The sequence below is a fragment of the Fomitopsis serialis genome, assembly GCF_022376445.1.
Source record: "Fomitopsis serialis strain Sig1Antser10 chromosome Unknown B0H18scaffold_93, whole genome shotgun sequence".
NCBI lineage: Eukaryota > Fungi > Basidiomycota > Agaricomycetes > Polyporales > Fomitopsidaceae > Fomitopsis > Fomitopsis serialis.
In genome coordinates this window covers 794-20,515 of record NW_025955053.1, presented here as the reverse complement: position 1 = coordinate 20,515, position 19,722 = coordinate 794, and the positions used below count along the sequence as shown (strand labels likewise).

The window sequence follows — 19,722 nt, the reverse complement described above, 5'->3', positions numbered from 1 at the left end:
AACCGTACTCTTAGCTGCACAGTCAATAATGCAATGTGGATCCCATGTTATGTATACCATCGTACGCACCAGTGCAATGTATGTAGCCTCCTGGAACTGATGCAGAATTAGAAGGGGAGGCTCGCAGTACATACGTGTACAGGCTGTAGCGATCACGTGCCTTCGAACATACACGCGCGGTGTGGCAAACGGTGAGATCTTGAGATCTTGAGACCTTCGACTCTGTCCAGCTCGTCCTCGTCAACCATCATATATCCACGGAGAACAGGCTCCCTACTGCTATTCGGAAAGGCTTGACGGCGATTTGCACGACGAACGCACAGCATGTCGAATGGCGCTGCAAGACCGTCCACGCCCATGCGTGCCATTACTTCTACCCTCTCAACACGATCCGCTCCGGCAGTACCCCCAGCAACGCAGACTTACGAACCACTTGTAAAAGGCGTGCTACGGCACCGCTTGCTGTACAACATTCTTGCACCCTCTCTATTGTACTCTTGGGCCCTCGCCAACGTCTGGTCAAATTGGAGCCAAGGCGGTTTCGCGCATCTAGGACTCTGGGGATCGCTGGTCGACTGTATATCACCGTTGACGTTGACGCAAGCCGCTTTTATCTGGCTATTGGGGGTGGTGCCGGCTTTGGTCGTTCGGAATAGGTTTCTCACAGGTGAGCCTGAATTTGTTTTCGTGTGGCTCATGTGGCGGGAGGGGAGGATCGTTTCCTCGCGCTTTTCTTCCACCATGAGGGGGGTCATGCACATTCGGGATTTGTCTTGGTGTCCCGACGCCCCAATCCCGGATGTTGCGTGGCCCGACTTCAGCGAGGCGTCATCTTGGTACTCCGTGCGCCGGTGCAAAGCACACTGGGGCTGTCTATGGTTGTGTGCATTACTGTCAAGCCTTCAGGATGCTCCCCAGCCTTGCATTACACGTCTTGAAGCTTTGGTGACCCCGTGTGGCACGCAGGCTTCAGCCGGGGTAAAGAGTAGTGAGCTGGACAGCAACGCCCGCACTTCCATACTTCCTGATTGTGCTTGTGTATGGGCTTCGTATCATGATTGGTGGCATTCTAGAGGTGGCGGCCAACAAGAACGTATCTCTTCTTGCTCGTCCAAGTCAGTATATGCCAAACTCATCATTTCTCAGCAACATCAACACCAGCCTCATCTCCATCCAAAATGCTCAGTGCTGCTCTCACGAAGCGGAGTACAACATACGCTCTGGCAACGTATCTCGTCTCCGGAGTATCGCTCGTCGCCATGCACATGCTTCTTGCGAACTTTTACGAACCGACCCCGAGTGGCCACCCACGATTCTCATTGTTTGTGAAGTCACGGTACGTGCCACAGAAGGGATTGTCAGTGCAACAGCTCACTGGTCAGCTAGAAAACACCCATTTTATGTGAACGGACGCGTCCTCTATATGTTGTTCTCCCAGATCACGTTAGCGTTCACGTACCTCTTGCGCACGGTACTGCTGGATCGATTTGCCGTCCGTTGGACACAGATCCCCGCAGAGGTATGGTCTCCATATCTGCTTATTCTACTTCCATTGCTCAGGTCACTCCGCAGTCAGACGCGCCAGAGAAGTACCCGTTCCGCCTCGCAAGAGTAGTAACCACGCTCATCACCATCGGGCTGTTCGTCGGCCTCTCGACCATCGGATACACCGTCCTCTTCGGGCTTGTGCGATCGATAGCATTGCCTCTCGTCTATGCTCTGCCATACGCTTCCCAGTTTATCCGGCCTTTCACTGCGCACTTCCTGAGAGGGCCGTGGACAATCACGCTACTCGTCCGCAACTGGTCACTCGTGTGGCGGACATTCTTCGTCGGCGTGACCACCGCTGCATGTTGGGAGTTTGCAGAGAGCCCGTTGGACGAGGTATGTCGACCATCTTTCCTTTCGCTTGAGGCTTCTCTTACTGACCTACGACAGACTGTCACCGTGGCGCAGGCCACGGCGGACCCGGCGCTTACGCTCGTCTCGGGCATCACCTCCACAGACGGCTTCTTCAAGCAGTTTGCCTACGCAGAATTGAACCACTTTGCCAGTGAGGACTCACCGGCTGCGGGTGCACGCCGCTCGGCATTATTCGCGGATCAGAAATACAACCCGAATTTGTGGACGTGCCTCTGCCGCGAATCGCTCCTGACGCTTGGAAAGGACTACCAACTCTTCTTGCGGAAAGGAGAGGCGGCGCCTGCAGGTAAGGCGCCACTCTCTCTTTACTCACCGTGACACTGATCCGTCCCATCTTCAGCAGCAGCGGCGCCTGCGCCACCCAAGCCCGCCACACCACTCCCCGCCAAGGCGACCCAGCTCATCCGCGCACCCATCCTCAAAGGCTCGCCCACCTCCCCGCTGCGCGCCGCGCTCGACACGCTCGCGTCCGACGGCCCGCTCTCCACCGCCGTCGCGACGACCGCGGACGACGCCGCTTCACACATCCCCGAGCTCTTCCGCTCCGTCATGCACGCGAGCCCGTCCGCGGAGCGCGCAGTTGAGGCCGTGCAGAAGAGCGAGGAGCGTGTCGTCGGCCTGCTTGAGGAGACGCGGGGCAGGTGGCAGGAGGGCTTGGGCGCCGTCGTGAAGAGCCGTGCGCCGCAGCCGGTGCTCGCGCTCGCGGGGGACGTGGGCCATTGGTGGACGAGGGAGCGGGTGAACCGTAAGGTGGAGATGTCCTTGCCGAACAGGAGGCTGGATGCCCTTGTCATCAGTGGTGAGTATGCGTTCTGTCGTGGCGGGCCTGTGCTGACTCGGGGTTGACTAGTGCTGTGCCATCTCGTCTGTGCATCGTTGACCGAAGACCGGTATGGCGTCGTCCAGCGAGACATTCCGAAGATCCTCGAGGCACTGCTGTCTTTCCTCAGCGCCATCGAGGAGTACCAGGCCGAGGTCAACAAGCTGCACGTTCCCCTCACAGAAGAAGACATTCAACAGCTGCCTGTGAAAGAGCTCGCGCAGAAGGAGCGTCTCGCGACAGAGGTCGCTAGAGCGGGTGAGGTGTTGGGCGAGGTCGGTGATGGTGGGTCATCCGTTCGAAGGCACCCAAGCCGTGATTGCTGATTGTTGCCTCGCAGCTGTCAAGAGCGGTGTCGGTCAGATCGCGAGGACGTTCGGTGACAAGCTTGCTGCGTTCAAGTTCCCGCCACGAATTGCACAGAAGCTACAGGGTTATGTGGACTACGCATGAACATGAATCGTCAATCGGTAGACTAGTAATCGGTCGTGCTCTCTCACTGGGACAAGGACCACTGTGTAATCAAACCTTCGTTGGAGATCGTTGTATAGATCATTATTGGGCAGGGGCAGGAGATATGCTGTCGTGGACGCCAGGACAAATGATAGCAGACAGTTTCATGATTGCTGTAGTGTTTTGAGAGGTACATGATGCTAACTTACGACGAGAACCGAGTCTTCGTCACGCCCCGGCATTCTTACTCTTCTTCTTTTTCCGCTTCCTCCCACCGGCGTCATCGGTGTTTCCTGTGGGAGTGGTTTTTGTCGCAGGAGCGCCCTCGTCGCGGGGTCTCTTGCCATTTTCGTTCTTCGCGGCTGCTTCTGCGCTCTGCTCCGGCGGAGCGATCGCAGGGAGTGTACCGGTGACTGCCACTACTTCTGTCGAGTCGGTCGCCTGCGCAGGTTGGGGCTCGCCCATGCTTGTGCTTGACTGTGTAGGTGGGACGTTCGGGATCACAATTTTAGGCTCGGAGAGGACCGCACGATACGTCCGACGCGTCTCTGTTCGGTCTGTTAGGAGGGGACAGCTGTGGGTATGGTTCGGTATACGTACGTGCGCGCAAAATGAGCGACTGAGGTATCTTTGTCGCCGCATGGTGGGCAGCATCTGGGGTCAACCCCACGACAGTCATGCTGGTGCCCGTCAGCTATGCTCTCAGCCCTGCAGCGGGAAGAACTCGACTCACAGATTGGAAACGTCCCTCGCGCCGCGCAGATCTGCATCGTTCACAACGCCCCCGCTGACGAGCACACCCTTTCCCTTTGTCACCCTAACCACCTCGCGCGCGTTGGCCCACCAGTTCCTCTTCGCGCCTGCCCCGCCCTCGCCCAGCCCGCTGCCAACATCCGCTTCCGCGCCGAGGGCACCTCCATACGATAGCTCGAAGACTGCGCCGTTCTTGAGCGCTGTGCGAATGAGCGTGTGCTTGAGACGGAATGGGAGGCGCGGGAGGGAGAGCGGAAGGGCGATGACGTGCGTGGTAAGGGGCGACGGGAGGGTGTGCGTGAGACAGGCGAGAGAGAGGCTGCCTTGAGTTGTCGGCAGGAGAGAGAGAATGTCGTAGGAGGTTACGAGGGGCGTGTTCTGGGTCGTCTGGATGCGTACAGAGTCAGACAGACGGCAACCAAAGGTTGGCGTATGAACAGACCAGCCCAAAGCCCTTCTCGCTCTCCTCATCAAGCACAATTGTGAGTCGCTTGAGCAGCACCAGGCCAGACCGCTTCCTCAGCTGGGAGAGCAACGGATCCAGGACATTGACATGACTCTTCGGATCGAGTTTCGTCTGTATTGTCTGGTTCAAAGCCAAGACGGTGTATCCTACTGCCCACGACCCATTAGACACTCTTCCGGAGAGATACGTAGTACTGACAATGAACCAGTAGATCAATACGGTTCTCAAGGGCGGATATTTGCCCTGCCGCGAAGGTCACCGTCGCTGGAACTGCGGGTTGTTTCCCCTTCCCCTTCTTCGACTGCGACTGGCCTTGTTGCGGTTGCGAGGAGAATTGAGGGGCTGGCACATTCAGATCAATGAACATGGCTGAATTGTGTTTAGCAGAGTTGCGCGAGAAATCAATGCTCGGACAGCCTGCGCGGATGGGGTGCACCAATGAATCAACAACGGAGCGTTCAAGTTGAAATAATCAATATTCTACCTTTAAATAAGCAAATATCGATTCATTCGTAAGTAAGTACATACTTACAGGTAACAAAGTTTGACATCAGTGTACTGGCTAAGTGGCTTCACGACGTTCACGTCCTCCTCCTCACTGGCATACAACACGATGGCCCGGGATGCTTGATTTCGTGAGTACATTTCCTAGCTACACATTCAGTGCGAAGTGCTCACTGTGCTTATCCGCATAGAACTGGGAGGATTTGGGTCACAGCAATAGTTGACCGACTCGGAATGACCTATGTAACACGAGCCACCCTGGACACAGGCAATAGCTCTTGCTCTCCGCCATTGTCTCGTAAGCCCGTCACTTCGATGATATGTACGGTGTTTCTGATACTCGTTTACTCTGAATTGCAATTGGCACTGTACCAAGCCAGATCCAAGACGCTGAGGGCCGACCCGGCTTATTGTTTCGCTGTCGAAGAAGCGGCGCTAAACATGCCAGGCTGGACGCTCGTACGTATACGTCCTACATGCACAAAAAGCCTCCAACGTTGGCACATCCTCTCCATTCTTGAGCGCCGCTTGGTTCTCATGCTTTTGTCACACCATTGCCTCGCGGACTGTGCCGTACCATGTCGATCGCGACGGAAGCTGTAGGTGTCGCCTCACCCCGGATCCGAACTTCCGTATGCGTCTTTTTGTCCCCAGGGTCTAGCTGTGTATATGATAGCGACAGCGTCGTCAAGCTGCTCGACAGACCCCAGAGGTCCTCCCACTGTCCAGCAACCGCAAAGGGACGCTGCTCACGTCCTACTCTAACGTTACCCTATCACCTGTACCTAATTAATCACAATGTCTCAAGCTGTCGTCCGCTTTCCGCCTCCTCCGCCTACATCCAATAACCTGTCGTCAAAGCAGCGAACACAGCTGATGCGATCCAGCAAGAAACTGGGCCAGGTGCTCGGGAGCACACCGCATGTGCTGGATTGGGCCAGTTCTTCTGGTGAGCGCACAAGTCCTCCGTGGCCTCGTAACCTATTAACTGGGTTAGCGACCTTGCATATCGAGCCTCAACCGCGGACATCCGATGAGCAACCACACTCTGCGCCGCTCAGGCATAGGCGAATCAAGTCCTCGCCACACGCTGCTCGGGGGCACGATGCACGTCAGTCGTCTCGGCCAAGCACAGCCGACTCTTCCCGCTCCCAGATGTCCACCATAAATCCCACTACGTCCTCTTCGACCCGGGGCGAGCAAGCATGGCGGACACCGTACGATCCGCTGCATCGCCCGCCGCTCCTGAAGCTTTCGCCGCCCAGCCGATCCGGCCACAGCGAGAGGAGGCGATCCACCTACAGTGACTGCGACACGGAGGCCAGCGTCCCCGACTCGCCGACCGCCCCGAGCTTCGCCATCCCGTCCGAAGCAGCGATCCGCCGCGCGAAGATGCAGCGGCTGACGCGCAAACTCGGGGACGGCGTCCCACCGGAGCTCGTCTTCCCCTCCGCCGCGAGACTAGAGCCCGACTCCGAGGCAGAGGACGACAGTCCCCTCCTCGAGACGCCAGCCGCGGACAAGAAGCTCCCCTTCTCGCAGGTGCTGCCCACCATACCCGAGAGGCGCCCGACCACCGCGAGCTCCCAGAGCCACGACGAGGTGATCGCGCAGCCCGTGCAGGGGCCGCGCAAGGCGGGAGACCGCCGCTCGTACCGCGATGCAGTCTATGTAATCGACAGCCCGGATGAGCATGGGTTGGACGACGGCTGGGGCGTCGTGTGCATCGGCGACCCGACGAAATACAAGAAGGCAGATCGTCACACGGAACCGTCGTCGAAACGCGAGAAGGCGGGGGACGTGGTCTGTCTCGGTGTCGCAGCGAGTGCAGGGCCGTTTGGAGAGGGCCGTAGTGGCCGTTGGGTGAAGGGCGATGTGGCATTCGATCGCATCGCTGCTCCAGGATGGCATGGAGGCGGCTGGTGATGAACATCGACGGTGGTCGTGTTTTTGGATTGGAAAAGACTAGTTGAAAGAAGCGGCTGGACCGTGTCTCTCCGTGGTATGCTTTCGTGCTATTCGCTTTATGTATCACTTACATCTACAGGCGCATAAACCACCCATGTACTACTTATGCGTCTGCTACCATGTATTGCTAGTCCGTCAGCATTATTTCTGTGCGTCTGCTATTCGGAACGTATACGCGGATTTGCATCAACAAGGTGAGTCATGTGCACCGTTATGAGCTGATAGGTCCCGCGATGATAATACCGATGCGTTGTCTTCCTCAGGTGCGTGATGGGAGGCTCTTGAAGGCCTTGGAATTGCGCATGAGACTGACGGCGTGTGCTGTCTACTGCGAGATTGGGCGCGTCTTAGCTTCCCTCCCCGCCTGGGCAAAGGAGGTACCGGACTCCAAGATCACGATGAGATGCGCGCCCGGACGGTCCATACGACAACGTCGAGCACAACCCCTGCCCCGGAGAACTACGCTACCCTACAGTAAGGCACAACACCACACAGCAGACAAGACCGTGCAACCCAAGTAAGCCGACGTCCCGTCACAACGGTATTTCTGTAGGCGATGGCGTTGCCTGGATCGCCTACCAAGAGCAGCCACCTGCGTGCGTCGTGGAACAACCGCGACAGCTCTTCGCCAAATGGTGGGGCTACCTGGCCGGCCGTGGGCGGGGGTCCGGGATGGTGGAGAGGAAGAGAAGTGCGACAACGGCTCTAGGCAAGCAAGCAGGCTTCTTATACGAGCGAGGCTGACCACGCAGGATACACCAGCCCCCGGATTTCGCCCTAGCTTGAACTCGAACCATGTCAGCCTCGCTGTCCGGACTGTCGCGGCGTGGCCTTCGCGATCGACCATGGCGCTCTCGATCACGCCGGACGAATGGTTTGATTCCCTTCAACACTGTCTTTCGGCTGGGTACCCACTCTAGAGTCGAACACAGGACTTCTCTGTGGGCGTAGACTGCCTAATGGTCCTCCATGGACAAGCTTCTGCAGGCAAACCAGAACCCTCATGTGATGTTGGGTTACATACCGGTCAAAAAGGAGAACTTCGCTTATGCGCTCACCTTCCCGCGCAGATGACACGGCTTACATGCTTGACTCGCGCTTCGAAAGGAGGATACCCCCATTGTCCCGCCTGAATGCCTTGCCGAGTGTATGTTTCGTTGTGCGTTATTTTTACTGACGTCATCGCTGAAGTACTGATCACTGATGTGCGTAAAGACTTGCCGGATGATGCTTCTTGGTCTACAATATGTACTTATTCGAAGCCCAACAGGTACTTTGAGCGTCCGCGTCTATGCACACATGCCACCTCCCCCCTTAGTGGATGCGTTTCCGTAAGGATTTGGACGCGGTTTGATGGCCTTAAACCTCAAATGAGCGTGAAGAAGCGCCCGTGAGACCCGCCGTAAACAGGTTGAGCATGAATATCCTGAAGTCCGACAACTACAATAGGAAGGCGGCCGTGGTGCCGGCAGTGGCGTTAAGATCGAGATGACGGGAAATATATTTTGCCGCAGGCGCGCAAATGTCTAGCTCTGAAACGTCGAGAACGCTGCTCTAACCACGACGATCAAGCAAGGGGGTTGGGACCCCCCTGCTTGATGGGACATTTAGAGTCGGTTCTAGGAGGCTTCACTGTGTGTCGGCATTTGCCGGATTACCTTTTCCGGCGTTGCTGGGTGGTCATGGCGGATGGTTCGTACTGTACTAGGCTCGTTTTCTCGTATGTGTGTCAGAATATCAATCGAAAATTGTCTGATTTAGTGAGTTATATCGAGTGATCATTACAAATGGCTCATCTTTTGGGTAGCTAGCAAGCCGAGTGAGGGCCTACAAAGGCCTGACCTCACGATATCTACGCCGAGCAGTACCAACTTGTGGCATAACACTACCAAGACTGAACGTGTAGTTAGCTTCCGTTAAGTATGTACAACACGAAGTGTGAGTAGCTCTGAAATACCTTGATGATACACGAAGAGCACCACATTGACCTTGCTCGAATATATCAGCGCTCTTGGTAGCTCGTAACCGCCCGTCCGCCCTCACCTGCGTGGCCACTCTCACCTGTACGGCCGCTACCACCTGCCCACCCGTTCGCCCTTGCTCTCTGGCTACTCAGCTCGCCTGCCTGCCTGCTCGCCCACTCGTTCGATGGCCTGGCCTTCTCACCCACTTGCCTTCTCGCCCGCTCGCCCTGGCGCTCTCGCCTACCGCTTGCCCGCCCACACGCTCGCATGCCCTCTTGCCCGCGGCCCCTCTCAGATACCGCTCTCGCCCGTGCTCCCATCCATCCGCTTGGCCGGCCGCCTACCTCACCCGTCACCCACGCGATCGCCTACCTGCCCGCGTACCTGCTTGCCCGGGCTCATACTCTCCCACTTGCCTGTGGGCCCGCGGACCTGCCTTCACGCGCGCGGAACCCATACCCTCGCTGGCCGATGTGCATCCGGGCAGGTAAGGGTGCAGGTCGAGCTCGGGATACCTCCTAGCCCGGTGCCTGGCAGAGTGCAAACAGCTCAAAAACAGCTAAGCAGAGCTTTCACCCCTACCATCGATCCCGCGGATTCCCGCCACAGGTCATGCAACAGGCGCTCAAAACCTTGAGTAATGCTTACGGTGCTAGAGCTCGGAGCGGGGCCTGGCGGAGGCCTTCCGGGAGGCGTATAAGGGGAGCTGGACCTTCATGCATCGTAGAGTAGCCGCCTGGTAGATTACGTAAGCTATATTCCTGCTCGCACGTAACGGTACCGTACTTCGAATCGATGTATACCAGGTCTTTCATCTGCACATTCGTCTCCGTTCTTCTCTCTCTCTTGCGTCCTCCACGGTCCACGGCTGGCTTCGCCACCCCCGGGCTCGTATATAGAGGCACATTTGATCTTCTCTGTTTCTCGCTGATGCCTCCGACGGTCGCCGTAGGCTCCCTTTAGGGACACGTCGACCTCCACCGCAGTCACTGGGCTTGCCCGCTGACTGCGACGCCCTCTCCTCCTCGCGCCTTTCCAGTCCGATCGACGACGTTCCCCGTTCAAAGACGGGAATCGCCCCTCTGTACGCGCGCGAGATTCGCGCTGCTCGACGGGCACCTCGGCAGACCTCTCGTGAGCCATCGAGGCCTCACATGCACACACGGACGTTAGAGTCTGTGCACTGGTTGACCTGTGCAGAGGCAGCGGCGACAACTTGAAGACTTCAAAATGACATCACTCTGATTCAATCGTTGTCAGTCGAGTACCGGTCATTCCTCGTGCGATGAATAATTATATAGGCACAGCACTTACATGCAGTGATTGTGACGTGCGTCCATGCTCTACGCGACAGTTGGCGAAGTCCTCGATGGCTCGAAGTGACTGTATAAGTATTCACAGGTCCTTGTATCATTGCGCACATAGCCTCCCTCTCTTCGTAGTGCGCGGCATACCAGTACGCAAGGGAAGCCACATTAGCAGGTGCAGAATACTTCTAAACGTGCGTTACGGATCTGGAGGAAGGCTCTTAACCATATTCAGGCTCCGCCTGAAGCCGATTAGAGTCAATCAAACGTCCGTAAATCCTTACGGAAACGCATCCAGTTACCCCGAAAAGATCATATCATCCATGGACCCCACAGGTCCTCACTGGCAGGTACATCCCAAAACCACCACCGCCCTGCCTTCCGATCCTCCGCCTCCCCGTCGACCCGGATTTAGCGGTTACGGTCGTAGTCAAAGGGATACCGGAAAGGCAAGGACGTTGCCTAACGTGGTCGGTCGACGAACGCCCATCGAGACAAATAGGAAGTGGCCAGCTCGTAACGCTCTCCCGGGCCGCCGACTCGGGGAAATCGCGCTCCGGGGTCGGCAGAATTGCGACCATCCTGACCCTCCACCGGCACTGGATCACTTGGGCAGTTGAAGGCGGACCCGGGGACTGCGGCACCAATGTGCCAACGTCGTGATCGCTCCTCAGCAATGAAGAGGGTTTAGAGCACACCCGACTTTATCGTTTCCTCCCGGACGCGCCTGCGCCACACCCGTCACTCCGGAACAACCCCATGATTATGGGCAGTGTTGACAGCCCCTACGACTTTGCCCCAGACGACGAAGAAACCTAAAAGTATCCTCCGCAGCGCACGGTATAGTTCGCACCGGGAGTCACGAAGCCAGTCAGGGCGGACTGAATAGGTGATGCAATAAACGGAGCCTCCCACTCCCGACTCATGTAGCCCGCTTCTAATTGAATACACTGCATCCATCCAGCTTCCCTGAACCCTAACTGATGCTTGTACAGGAGGTTCTCCTCACTTCGCTGTCTCTGGAGTAGGTTTGTTCATCCTGTGCACGACAGTTTGTCCCCCGTATGATACACGTGTATGCGCCCGTCTACCTCTTATTCCACGGTAGCCACTGAGGTGAGGATCATCTGCAATCGCCTGTTCAAGTTGCTATTAGATGAATCCGGTGAGTCGACCACTGTTATTACTCCCGCTGATGCCCACACTACAGAACCGCTCACTCCACCCCAGGTCCATTCAGGCCGACAGACAGGCTCACTATTCATATTCAGGTTCTGGCTCCGATATTGAATGTGCTGTCTATTCATGACAATTGATGAACTCTGACTTGAAGTTTGAATAGCTCTAGTGTATCAAGCAGTTCTTGTCTGAACCACCGAATCTGATCCGACCACCCTGGCCCTCCCAGCTCCACATACTGCGGTCGTACCCTCGACGCAAGGTGGTCAGGACGCAATGTCAACAATGATTCCTCAAGCTGCTTGGCAATGTCCACCGCCACCATCTGCCATCCGTGACTATAACATGAGCCCGCGTGGGGCTCGTTCGAGATAACTTTTGGAGTTGACTCGCTACCATGTCAGTCTCGATGAGCGACCGTACCGTGCGTTTGCTGTATGTATCACACTTGTCCCTTTGCAACTTCACTGATCAGTGACGACAACATCCAGCGCTGGGCCTGAGGTGAGAGCGTTCGACGGGCTTGATGTGAAGGACTGCACGTCGAGACTCGCCCATCATGCAGCTCCTCGGATATTTCTTTAATTGGTCACTCCTTGGAGTCCTCAACGTTCAAGTCTGTGAGTAGAACAACGGCGTCTGCGCACACATGCAGCTGAATCCCGTCTTACGCAGATTTATACCACGTCACCTTTCCTCGTGATCCAATTTTCCTGCAATGCCTCGGTACGTCTACGCTATGCGCTGACCGAGCCTGCCCGTGCTGACACCGGTCAGCATTCAGTCTACGGTGTCCTCATATTTGAATGGATCCAAACCGGGCTACTCACCGCAGGGTCCTTCGAGATCTTCGTATACCAATACGGGGACTTCGAGGCGTTGACCAAGATCTATAACGGGTGGTTCTGTCTGCCCGTTATGTGCGCGATGGTGTCGATGGTGGTGCAGTGGTTCTTCGCGTGGCGGATATATCTGTTGTCTAAGATTCGCGTCTTGGTTGGCGTGATCGTCACGGTAAGTGTACTGCGCTAATGTATGTGTACACCTGCAGGCCTGGACTCACCTGTGTTGCAGCTCTCGTTGCTGCAGGGCATATGCGGAATTGTGACCGGAGTGCAGGTTGGTTGATTAGGCTCGTCCGGTGTCCTAGTTGTGAAGTTAACTCCGCTGGCTTTGAAGCTGAAGAACTTAGCGTCTACGGCAGACGTGTTCTCAGACAGCTCCGTCCTCACTGTCATCATCGTGAGCCAGCCTCGTCCTTTGCTAGCCTACAGTGATGCTGAGCATGTCGCAGATCTGGCTTGCAGGTGGTTCATTAGTGGACATCACGATTGCCGTGACAATGACAATATTGGTAGGCCACCTATGCGCCGTGCTCATCGACAGTTATCTGACTCCTAGACGGGCTTCCGACCTAGTAGATGGTCAAGAGGAAGACGGGTATACGAAAGACGGACATGGTGGTCAATAAGATCATTCGCTTGGTAGTCGAGACGGGCACTTTGACAGGTACGGCTCTATTGTGTGTGATAGGATGTATTGACGGCTGTTGCAGCGAGCTTCGCAATATTTGCGATAATCCTGGCTCTGGCGTTTCCGGTATGTCCTTCCTATGAGCGTACTGTGGTCATCGGACTCATATCTCACGTCCCAGGGAACCCTCTATTATGAGCCGGCGTAAGTGTGGATATCACCGCGTATAGTTGGAACTGAGCGATATTTACCGGCGAGAAATACAGTATCCACAGCCTTGCCAAACTGCAAGTCCCCGTGCACTTGCTTGTCAAGCAATGATCTAAGACTCCATTGTTTCGCAGGTATTCGAACACCTTTGTCACAAATCTTCTCAACCGCGCCTTCTTGAATGGCGTCCACCATCCGAATGGAAGCTCGACCCTCGGCCACATCAGTCTAGCACTCACTCCTGCGGCCCCCGACGCGGAGGGTGCCCAAGAAAGCGGCAGTGTCAGCGGGGAACTCGGCGGCGATAGATCGGTGGTGTATCCCATTCAAAAACTTGGAGGCTTCGTGCTGGACAAGCCTTCTGTTTGACGAATGGTGCGTGCCAAGACTCGCTGGATGCATCCTCTGGATACGAGCGGACTTACATATACAGTACTTCCCCTTCAATGACACGTCGCCCAGCCGACTTATCCGTAATATGTATGAGAGGTCTGCGACAATACTGTACTTGCGCCGTACGTACGGGATCATGACTTGAAGTAACCTCAGTGACTGGATATTGGGCCGTTACTGGACGTATACATGCCTTTATGTCTCTACCAGCTGCGACACTGAGGATGCTGAGTACTCCCTGTCCCCCAACTTGGCAACTGGGAAGTTTATGAAGTTAGGCGGAACCAACGTTTTAACCAAGTTTCATTTTTCACACCGAGCAGTGCAAGCGGACTCCGAGTCGGCCGAGTGAGCGGAAATATGAAGGCGCTTATGACTGTAACGCTATCTCTTGGAGCAGCCGGTCTCCTGACTGACTCGGAGGGACTCTCCTCTTCTCCGCCACACACCCACTCTCCCAGCACCGCCTCTAGGTATGGTATATCAATAGGACAAGTTTTAACGGAAGACTACACTTCAGCAAGCACAACCCGCAGCCGCTCGCACGACTGTGCACACCTCTGAAAGCTTGTCGCAAACGACCAATTATCAGACCACAGTACCATCCAATCGCCACGGCTGCTAATTGACTACCAGTACACCCAAATCTACGTATCCAGCATGTTCCGGACGGCAGCAAAGAAGATCGCGCACAACTCGACGCTGCCTGTGCTCGGAGGAAACAAGGACCTCCGTGCGTTACAGGAACTGATCACAGCTGAGAAAGCTGTGCTCAACTCGTATGTTACCTACAGCGATTCCCGACGGTCGTTAATGTAGGGAAACCGCTCACAGACTGCAGAGGCTGAGCGCTGATATTGCGAGAGCGTCGGAGGCGCTGAAGGCATGGGGAATGGGTGAAGGCGACGACTTAGGGGTGAGTCTACAACTCGTCGTGGCAGGTCGTCGTATTGAGGAGCGCGAAGGACACGCTCTCCGCGTCTTGTGCACTCTATTTGCACTTCTCCGATGCGCTGCAAGTCTTCGCAAATCACCACGGTTCTGTACGTGAACAAATGAAGTCAGTGCGCACGCGAGAGGAACGCCTGGACGAGCTTCGACGCCGACGCAAGTCTCTCGCCGCTGAAGCCGAATCCGCCGAGAAGAAGCTCAGCAAGATGGGCCCGGACAGCAAGAACCTGCAGACACAAATGGATCACCTCAACAAGTTGCGAGAAGAGATCCGGATTATGGACACGGACATCATGGCAGAGGAGGCCAGTCTCAGCGATTACAAGCGGTCCACGTCGAAGGCGTGGCTGGGTTACAAGTTCGGAGGGCTCGTGGAATGCTGCGAGAAGGGCATCGTGCGTAGTGTCTCAGTGCCGATAGACGTATTCTGACGCTCTTCAAAGATCATTGCCGATCACGGTAGATTGGTTATTGCAGTATGTCCTGTGTTCATGTTTGAGCTCCTCCGCATCTCATCTCCCTCAGGAAATACCTCTTGACAGGACGGAGCCTGGACTCCCTCGAGCATACTACAACGGCTACAGTAACACGGAGAACCTCGTTACCGATGCGCGTCGTGCGCTCTCGACTGTTAGCTTCTCCCAAGAGCCTAATCTCGGCGGCCTCGTTCGTTCTGCCGATCCATACGACAACTCGGACATAGCATCCCTCCCACCAACACAATATGGATTTGCGCCCACTTCTCAAGCGGGCGACACCAGCCGGCGCACCTCTGTAGTCATGCCCGCTCCCACTGGCGACGCCAGCCTCTCCGACACAGCGTCCACCAACGGCCAAATGCCGCGCTCACCCCTCGCCGGCGGGTATGGCGCTCTCTCGCTCGCGCCCTCCAGCCCGTTCATGGCCCCCAGCAACCAGTCGCTCTCGTATGTTGACATCGCCGCTCCCATGCCGCCCCCCGCAGACACCGGGGAATTCGGGGCCCTCCCGCAGGAGCCGTACTCGCCGCGTATGAGCTCGATGCGTTCGCCTGAGGATCGCGACCGCCTCACGGGTGCGCGGGTCTCGCGCTTCTCCACCGTCCCCGCGCTCGGCGGCCCGCGCCCCCCACGCGACTCGCGGGTGTACGCGTCGTCCCACGCGAACGAACGCCCGCCATCACTCGACGTCCAGCGGCCCCAAGACGACTTCTCGTCGAGCATCGCCCAGGCACTTGAGGACAAATTCAACCCCAAGTCGGGCGCGAATGGCGGTGAGAAGGGGGGCACCCAGGAGAGTAGGCACACGTCGCACTCGTCGCCGCCGCCAATGTACACGTCTGTTGTGGGGCATGCCGGCGAGGACGACGTGCAGCTGGCGTACATGTCTCCGGAGGACGAGGCGGAGACGTCGCCTGAACGGCGGAGCAGGGAGGACAGGAAGGTCAAGTTTGAGCCCTCGGGTGGCTTTGCGGACGACGTGCTGAGTTCCAGCCAGGTGGCGGAGCAGACGGCCCAGGGTGACGGGCGTCGGAGCTTTGAGCAGTCCGAGCGATTGTCATCAAATGCAGGTATGCGAGTACCATCTACAACATCTACAGGCTCTGATCTGGAGACTGCAGCAGTACCTCCAACAAGCAATACCCAGGCACCGGCCTCTTACGTTCTGTCTCCGCCGTCTGCACAAGTGCCGGCACCACCCGTTGATCAGCGAACCCAAGACGCCGACGCAGCGCGGGAGGTCTCGCGGGAGATCGACGCGCTCATGTCAAGCTCCGCTCTGACAAGTACCATCCCGGAGCCGAGCCAACGGACGCCCTCTCCGCTTATTCCGCCTCAGGCACCGTTTGCTCGCCGCACTGTCTCCCCTCGACCTCCGATGGACGCCGCCATTCCGCCTCCCGGCAGCCCACGCGTCAGCACGGGAGGTGGCTCGCAGTTTAGCGGATACACACGCGAACGGGATCGCTCGCTTGCATCGCCAACGAGCTCGCTCGCACAGTCGTCTGCTGAGGATCGGGAGCCCGCGTCCCCAGTGTCGTCTCGATCCCGAGTGAGCGGCGACGGGCCTCCGACAGCCGTACCCGCCATTGCTCTTCAACGTCCATCGCCCTCTCCCTCGTCATTCTCCGTAAACACCAACATGACAGCATACAGGTCGACGCCCCAGTCGGAGTACGCCTCGCCGCTCTCTTCGCCGCTCCCCACGCCGACTGCCCCAGGGTCGTTCTACTCGCTGCCCGCAGCGTCCGCATCAGGCAAGATTTCCGCGGCTGCCTTCAGGAGGCAGGCTCGTAGCCCTAGTATACCCGCAGTGCCCGGTTCCGATGCGCCAAATGTGGACACAGGCCCGCTGATGGTGAAGAAGCGACCGCTGCCCTCGTCGCCGTCAGGAAACACTGCGCCCGGTGCCGTCAGGCAGTCTATACCGCGCGTGCCCTCGGCACCCCTCTCCAGCCGTGACTCGCTCGATGCTGGGGATGGGAGTGGACGCTTCCGTTCGACGTCTGCGGCGCAGGCTTTTGGGGATCGATCGTCGCGTGGTGGTCAAGAAGTCGCGGGGAGTGACGACGATTATGATTACATCTCGGCGTATACTGGGCCGGAGGGACGTGAGTCTGGAGGGTATGAACATGGGAAGTTCGCGACCAATCTCGAAGATGGGAGAATGAGTCTGCGGTAGCGCAGAAGCATAACAAGTGTTCTTTTTAGCAGTGTATCGGCTGCTGCTCGACTGGGCCGGTGTTTCATTCGGTCCACAAATTATTTATGTCCCCATCACTGGAGCCGTTGTCGGACTCCCCAGTTGAGAGTCTGCACATGCCGAAATTGAAGATCGGCTCTCCGTGGCCACAACTTCTGCTTAGCGGCCGGGGACAGCAGCTGGCTGTGCATCATTACGCCCAGCTACAATCATTACACAATCCACATTGTATGGTAAGTACATGCGCGACGATTAAATAGGGCATCACAACAAGAACCACGAAATCCACTCGAGCAACGAGCGACCTCTGTATATGACTGATGAAGGAGTCCTTGCTTGCTGCCGGTCCCGGCGCAGGCATGTCAAGCGAATAAATATGTCGTAACAATCATCGTGCACACCATATGTCCAAGTCGTTCAACGGGGCCGACACCATTGTGCAGCACTCGCCGTCGTACCCGACAAAAGATATGACTGTCAATGATGCGCATGTCAGTTGAGGATGACGAGAACACGGCTGATGTCAACGAGCAGTCTTGCCCGGAGGGATACCTGTGGTTATCATCAGATCATCAGAGAACTACCACACGGGAGCGCGAACCGGGCACGCACCATTGCCAGCCATCTCGACGTCTATTTGCATTGTATCCCGGGCCCAGCTGGTATTGCGGATCGCGCTGCCGGAATTCGTGCGGTCCATGGTACGGTTGAGAAGGTTGGTGATGAACGTGTTGGCGTACCTGCTCACCGCGTCAGTGACTCACAACACACTCACGCTCATTGAGGCACTGGAGTACTCACAACTTGCTCAGGATGTATATGCTGCACAAGAGACCAGACATAATAAGTGATTGTTAAGAGACGCTGCTCTGGGGACTTACACAGGCTCGTAGTACAGCTTTCCCTACAAAGACCATAAGCCATCGTGATTAGATGTGCACGAATATGACACACCGGACATCCCATCGCCAACACGAGGCCGATTATTGCGACGCTGGCTGTGTTTTGGCGTTAGTTACATCCCGCACTAACAGTGTAACGATGCTACCCGTGAGAATGCCGCTTTCGACACCGAAACGGATGACCTTGTTGATCATCATATCCGTCTTCAGCATGCCATTCTTGAGTCTCAACAGCTGTAGATCTGAGGATCAGCCAGCAATCGACGTAACGAACGCCAACAATGAACTGACCAAGATGGTCATTGCCACGGCAATGATAGCGTCAACGAGGGCACTTCCGCCCAAAAAGATCTGCAGTCGGGTAGTGATGAGTATGCTACGCAACCGGATGCCAACCGAACTCACGCAGTCGACTGCCAGTGCCGTTCTCGACAATCCTATCTCACTGGTAGTAGACACATCTCTGAGCTGATGAGTGTCTGACCTCAGCCCTGGCACACCCGGTGATACAGATGGAATGCACTGGCCTGGACACCTGTTACGGTGATGATACCAAAAATAAGCTGGACTATGGAAAACTAGAGCGGTCCACCGTAAATCTCGATTCAGTCGGCGTCAGTCGAGTTGAGCCTGACTTACGAACACGAGAATGCCGCAAAGAATGACAGTCCTGAACAGCTTCCAGATCCGCCACGCAAAGTAGCATTGCACCGGCGTCGAAACCAGCCCACAAAGAAGGGGGAGCGAGAACCATCCGGGGCGATTTGTGCTTGTCAATGCGGCCGGATCGCCATAGTGGTAAACAAAGGAATCAAATGCGTCGACGGTGAGCAGTATTGTCTGAATCCATTCTAAGGCAAGAATGGCGTAGACTGTCGGCAGTGTGTTCAGCGAGGACCTCAGGCCTGACCCAAGGGCAACGCGTCTTACCTAGGACCTGCAAGAAAGTATGATCCTTTTGAAACTTGACATAATACAGATCTATTTGATATTCAAACGACAAGTTCGGGACAATCGTTTGAAGTAGTACTCACAAATCTGAACATTAAGTACGCCGAGAAGTGCCCAGCTGAAGAAATATCCAACCAGCTTGAGACCGAATGGGTCAGAACCTGGTCCCTAGAGCAAGCTTTTCTGTACACATACAGGCGGTCCAGCGCTAGAGATACAAGGCAGTTAGTAGTTGCTTCCGAGGAAAATTGAGGGAAACGCACAGGCCGTCAAGGGAGTGAGCAGCGGGCAATACGCTGGATGCCATCCGGGAGGACGAGAAATAGGCTTGCGTACGCAACGCGAGCGAGGTTGCTTCGCAGTAGCGTTCAACTTATCGCACTCCACGCGCCGCCATCAACAAGGTACCCGAGAAGCTGTGTGGTCGACTTGACCTAAGATTTGTGGACCGGCCGATGCAATTGGTCATAGCCCGGCGTCTCGACCTACTTAGTACGTTATGAAACGCGATCAAACGGATCTGTAGACTCGGATAGGAGCATGCGAGGAGATCGGCGTGGGCATTAGCGCAGCGGACTGCATGGATTGGTCACAATCTCATGAGTGCGCAGCTGCTCTCCCAGGGCATCAAGCAACCTCAACTTGAGGGCGATGATTGCTTCATCGCATCAGTCGCGATTGAGTCGACCGGGATGCATCCTGTAATGCGAAGCTAATCAGCGATTGTTCAACTTTCAATGACGCTATCAGGCTGCATCAGGCTGCATGTGCCAAGTACGGTCAATCAACTTGGGACTTGCCGGTGCTCACATATAAATCAAAC

The 19,722-nt window shown here is 56.2% G+C and overlaps 7 protein-coding genes across 7 annotated transcripts; 5 read left to right on the top strand and 2 right to left on the bottom strand.

Annotated features, from left to right (window-relative positions):
• Positions 1–151: 151 nt before the first annotated feature.
• B0H18DRAFT_681704 (nucleoporin protein Ndc1-Nup) lies at positions 152–3,325 on the top strand. The gene is made up of 8 exons (XM_048039142.1): positions 152–667; positions 1,147–1,336; positions 1,387–1,519; positions 1,573–1,884; positions 1,939–2,209; positions 2,264–2,722; positions 2,774–3,028; positions 3,084–3,325. The coding sequence occupies exons 1-8, from the start codon at positions 325–327 to the stop codon at positions 3,194–3,196; spliced, it is 2,076 nt and encodes a 691-aa protein (XP_047888725.1). The 5' UTR covers positions 152–324; the 3' UTR covers positions 3,197–3,325.
• A 99-nt stretch (positions 3,326–3,424) lies between these two features.
• On the bottom strand, positions 3,425–4,782 carry B0H18DRAFT_1086901 (RNase P subunit p30-domain-containing protein; the record flags this gene model as incomplete). Its single annotated transcript, XM_048032111.1, has 5 exons — positions 3,425–3,744; positions 3,797–3,876; positions 3,930–4,336; positions 4,392–4,564; positions 4,614–4,782. The coding sequence occupies 5 exons, from the start codon at positions 4,780–4,782 to the stop codon at positions 3,425–3,427; spliced, it is 1,149 nt and encodes a 382-aa protein (XP_047888724.1).
• A 935-nt stretch (positions 4,783–5,717) lies between these two features.
• B0H18DRAFT_958073 (uncharacterized protein) lies at positions 5,718–6,845 on the top strand (the record flags this gene model as incomplete). Its single annotated transcript, XM_048042655.1, has 3 exons — positions 5,718–5,868; positions 5,981–6,030; positions 6,075–6,845. 3 exons carry the CDS (start codon positions 5,718–5,720, stop codon positions 6,843–6,845), a joined length of 972 nt encoding a protein of 323 aa, XP_047888723.1.
• A 4,341-nt stretch (positions 6,846–11,186) lies between these two features.
• Positions 11,187–11,591, top strand: B0H18DRAFT_681892 (uncharacterized protein). Its single transcript, XM_048039143.1, has one exon. The coding sequence runs from the start codon at positions 11,236–11,238 to the stop codon at positions 11,446–11,448; it is 213 nt and encodes a 70-aa protein (XP_047888722.1). The 5' UTR covers positions 11,187–11,235; the 3' UTR covers positions 11,449–11,591.
• B0H18DRAFT_681893 (uncharacterized protein) lies at positions 11,592–13,693 on the top strand. The gene is made up of 14 exons (XM_048039144.1): positions 11,592–11,772; positions 11,829–11,841; positions 11,903–11,957; positions 12,013–12,063; positions 12,122–12,351; positions 12,412–12,456; positions 12,517–12,579; positions 12,632–12,691; positions 12,759–12,846; positions 12,893–12,936; positions 12,992–13,014; positions 13,077–13,097; positions 13,155–13,395; positions 13,454–13,693. The coding sequence occupies exons 1-13, from the start codon at positions 11,735–11,737 to the stop codon at positions 13,387–13,389; spliced, it is 966 nt and encodes a 321-aa protein (XP_047888721.1). The 5' UTR covers positions 11,592–11,734; the 3' UTR covers positions 13,390–13,395; positions 13,454–13,693.
• A 102-nt stretch (positions 13,694–13,795) lies between these two features.
• B0H18DRAFT_681575 (Eisosome component PIL1-domain-containing protein) lies at positions 13,796–17,287 on the top strand. Its single transcript, XM_048039140.1, has 6 exons — positions 13,796–14,192; positions 14,248–14,329; positions 14,379–14,759; positions 14,808–14,840; positions 14,890–15,913; positions 15,965–17,287. The coding sequence occupies exons 1-6, from the start codon at positions 14,074–14,076 to the stop codon at positions 17,023–17,025; spliced, it is 2,700 nt and encodes an 899-aa protein (XP_047888720.1). The 5' UTR covers positions 13,796–14,073; the 3' UTR covers positions 17,026–17,287.
• Positions 17,288–17,488: 201 nt separating this feature from the next.
• B0H18DRAFT_681518 (uncharacterized protein) lies at positions 17,489–19,342 on the bottom strand. The gene is made up of 14 exons (XM_048039139.1): positions 19,163–19,342; positions 19,095–19,107; positions 18,983–19,037; positions 18,879–18,929; positions 18,588–18,820; positions 18,476–18,526; positions 18,354–18,416; positions 18,240–18,299; positions 18,095–18,182; positions 18,001–18,044; positions 17,928–17,950; positions 17,848–17,868; positions 17,659–17,786; positions 17,489–17,598 (listed from the first exon to the last, which is right to left on the bottom strand). Exons 1-14 carry the CDS (start codon positions 19,204–19,206, stop codon positions 17,570–17,572), a joined length of 903 nt encoding a protein of 300 aa, XP_047888719.1. The 5' UTR covers positions 19,207–19,342; the 3' UTR covers positions 17,489–17,569.
• Positions 19,343–19,722: the final 380 nt, after the last annotated feature.

What these genes read in the sequence shown, in the direction of transcription:
- B0H18DRAFT_681704 (XM_048039142.1), top strand. Translation starts at nt 325, where the DNA reads ATGTCGAATGGCGCTGCAAGACCGTCCACGCCCATGCGTGCCATTACT. An exon ending in AGGAGAGGCGGCGCCTGCAG is followed by an intron (nt 2,210 to 2,263) that starts GTAAGGCGCCAC and finishes TCCCATCTTCAG; the next exon opens with CAGCAGCGGCGCCTGCGCCA. An exon ending in GTTGGGCGAGGTCGGTGATG is followed by an intron (nt 3,029 to 3,083) that starts GTGGGTCATCCG and finishes GTTGCCTCGCAG; the next exon opens with CTGTCAAGAGCGGTGTCGGT.
- B0H18DRAFT_681892 (XM_048039143.1), top strand. Translation starts at nt 11,236, where the DNA reads ATGCGCCCGTCTACCTCTTATTCCACGGTAGCCACTGAGGTGAGGATC.
- B0H18DRAFT_681893 (XM_048039144.1), top strand. Translation starts at nt 11,735, where the DNA reads ATGTCAGTCTCGATGAGCGACCGTACCGTGCGTTTGCT. An exon ending in AATTTTCCTGCAATGCCTCG is followed by an intron (nt 12,064 to 12,121) that starts GTACGTCTACGC and finishes GTCAGCATTCAG; the next exon opens with TCTACGGTGTCCTCATATTT. An exon ending in TGGTTGGCGTGATCGTCACG is followed by an intron (nt 12,352 to 12,411) that starts GTAAGTGTACTG and finishes CCTGTGTTGCAG; the next exon opens with CTCTCGTTGCTGCAGGGCAT.
- B0H18DRAFT_681575 (XM_048039140.1), top strand. Translation starts at nt 14,074, where the DNA reads ATGTTCCGGACGGCAGCAAAGAAGATCGCGCACAACTCGACGCTGCCT. An exon ending in ACGGTAGATTGGTTATTGCA is followed by an intron (nt 14,841 to 14,889) that starts GTATGTCCTGTG and finishes CATCTCCCTCAG; the next exon opens with GAAATACCTCTTGACAGGAC. An exon ending in GCGATTGTCATCAAATGCAG is followed by an intron (nt 15,914 to 15,964) that starts GTATGCGAGTAC and finishes TGGAGACTGCAG; the next exon opens with CAGTACCTCCAACAAGCAAT.
- B0H18DRAFT_681518 (XM_048039139.1), bottom strand. Translation starts at nt 19,206, where the DNA reads ATGGCATCCAGCGTATTGCCCGCTGCTCACTCCCTTGACGGCCT. An exon ending in TCACCGTAACAGGTGTCCAG is followed by an intron (nt 18,417 to 18,475) that starts GCCAGTGCATTC and finishes GACACTCATCAG; the next exon opens with CTCAGAGATGTGTCTACTAC. An exon ending in AAGCTGTACTACGAGCCTGT is followed by an intron (nt 17,869 to 17,927) that starts GTAAGTCCCCAG and finishes TCTCTTGTGCAG; the next exon opens with CATATACATCCTGAGCAAGT.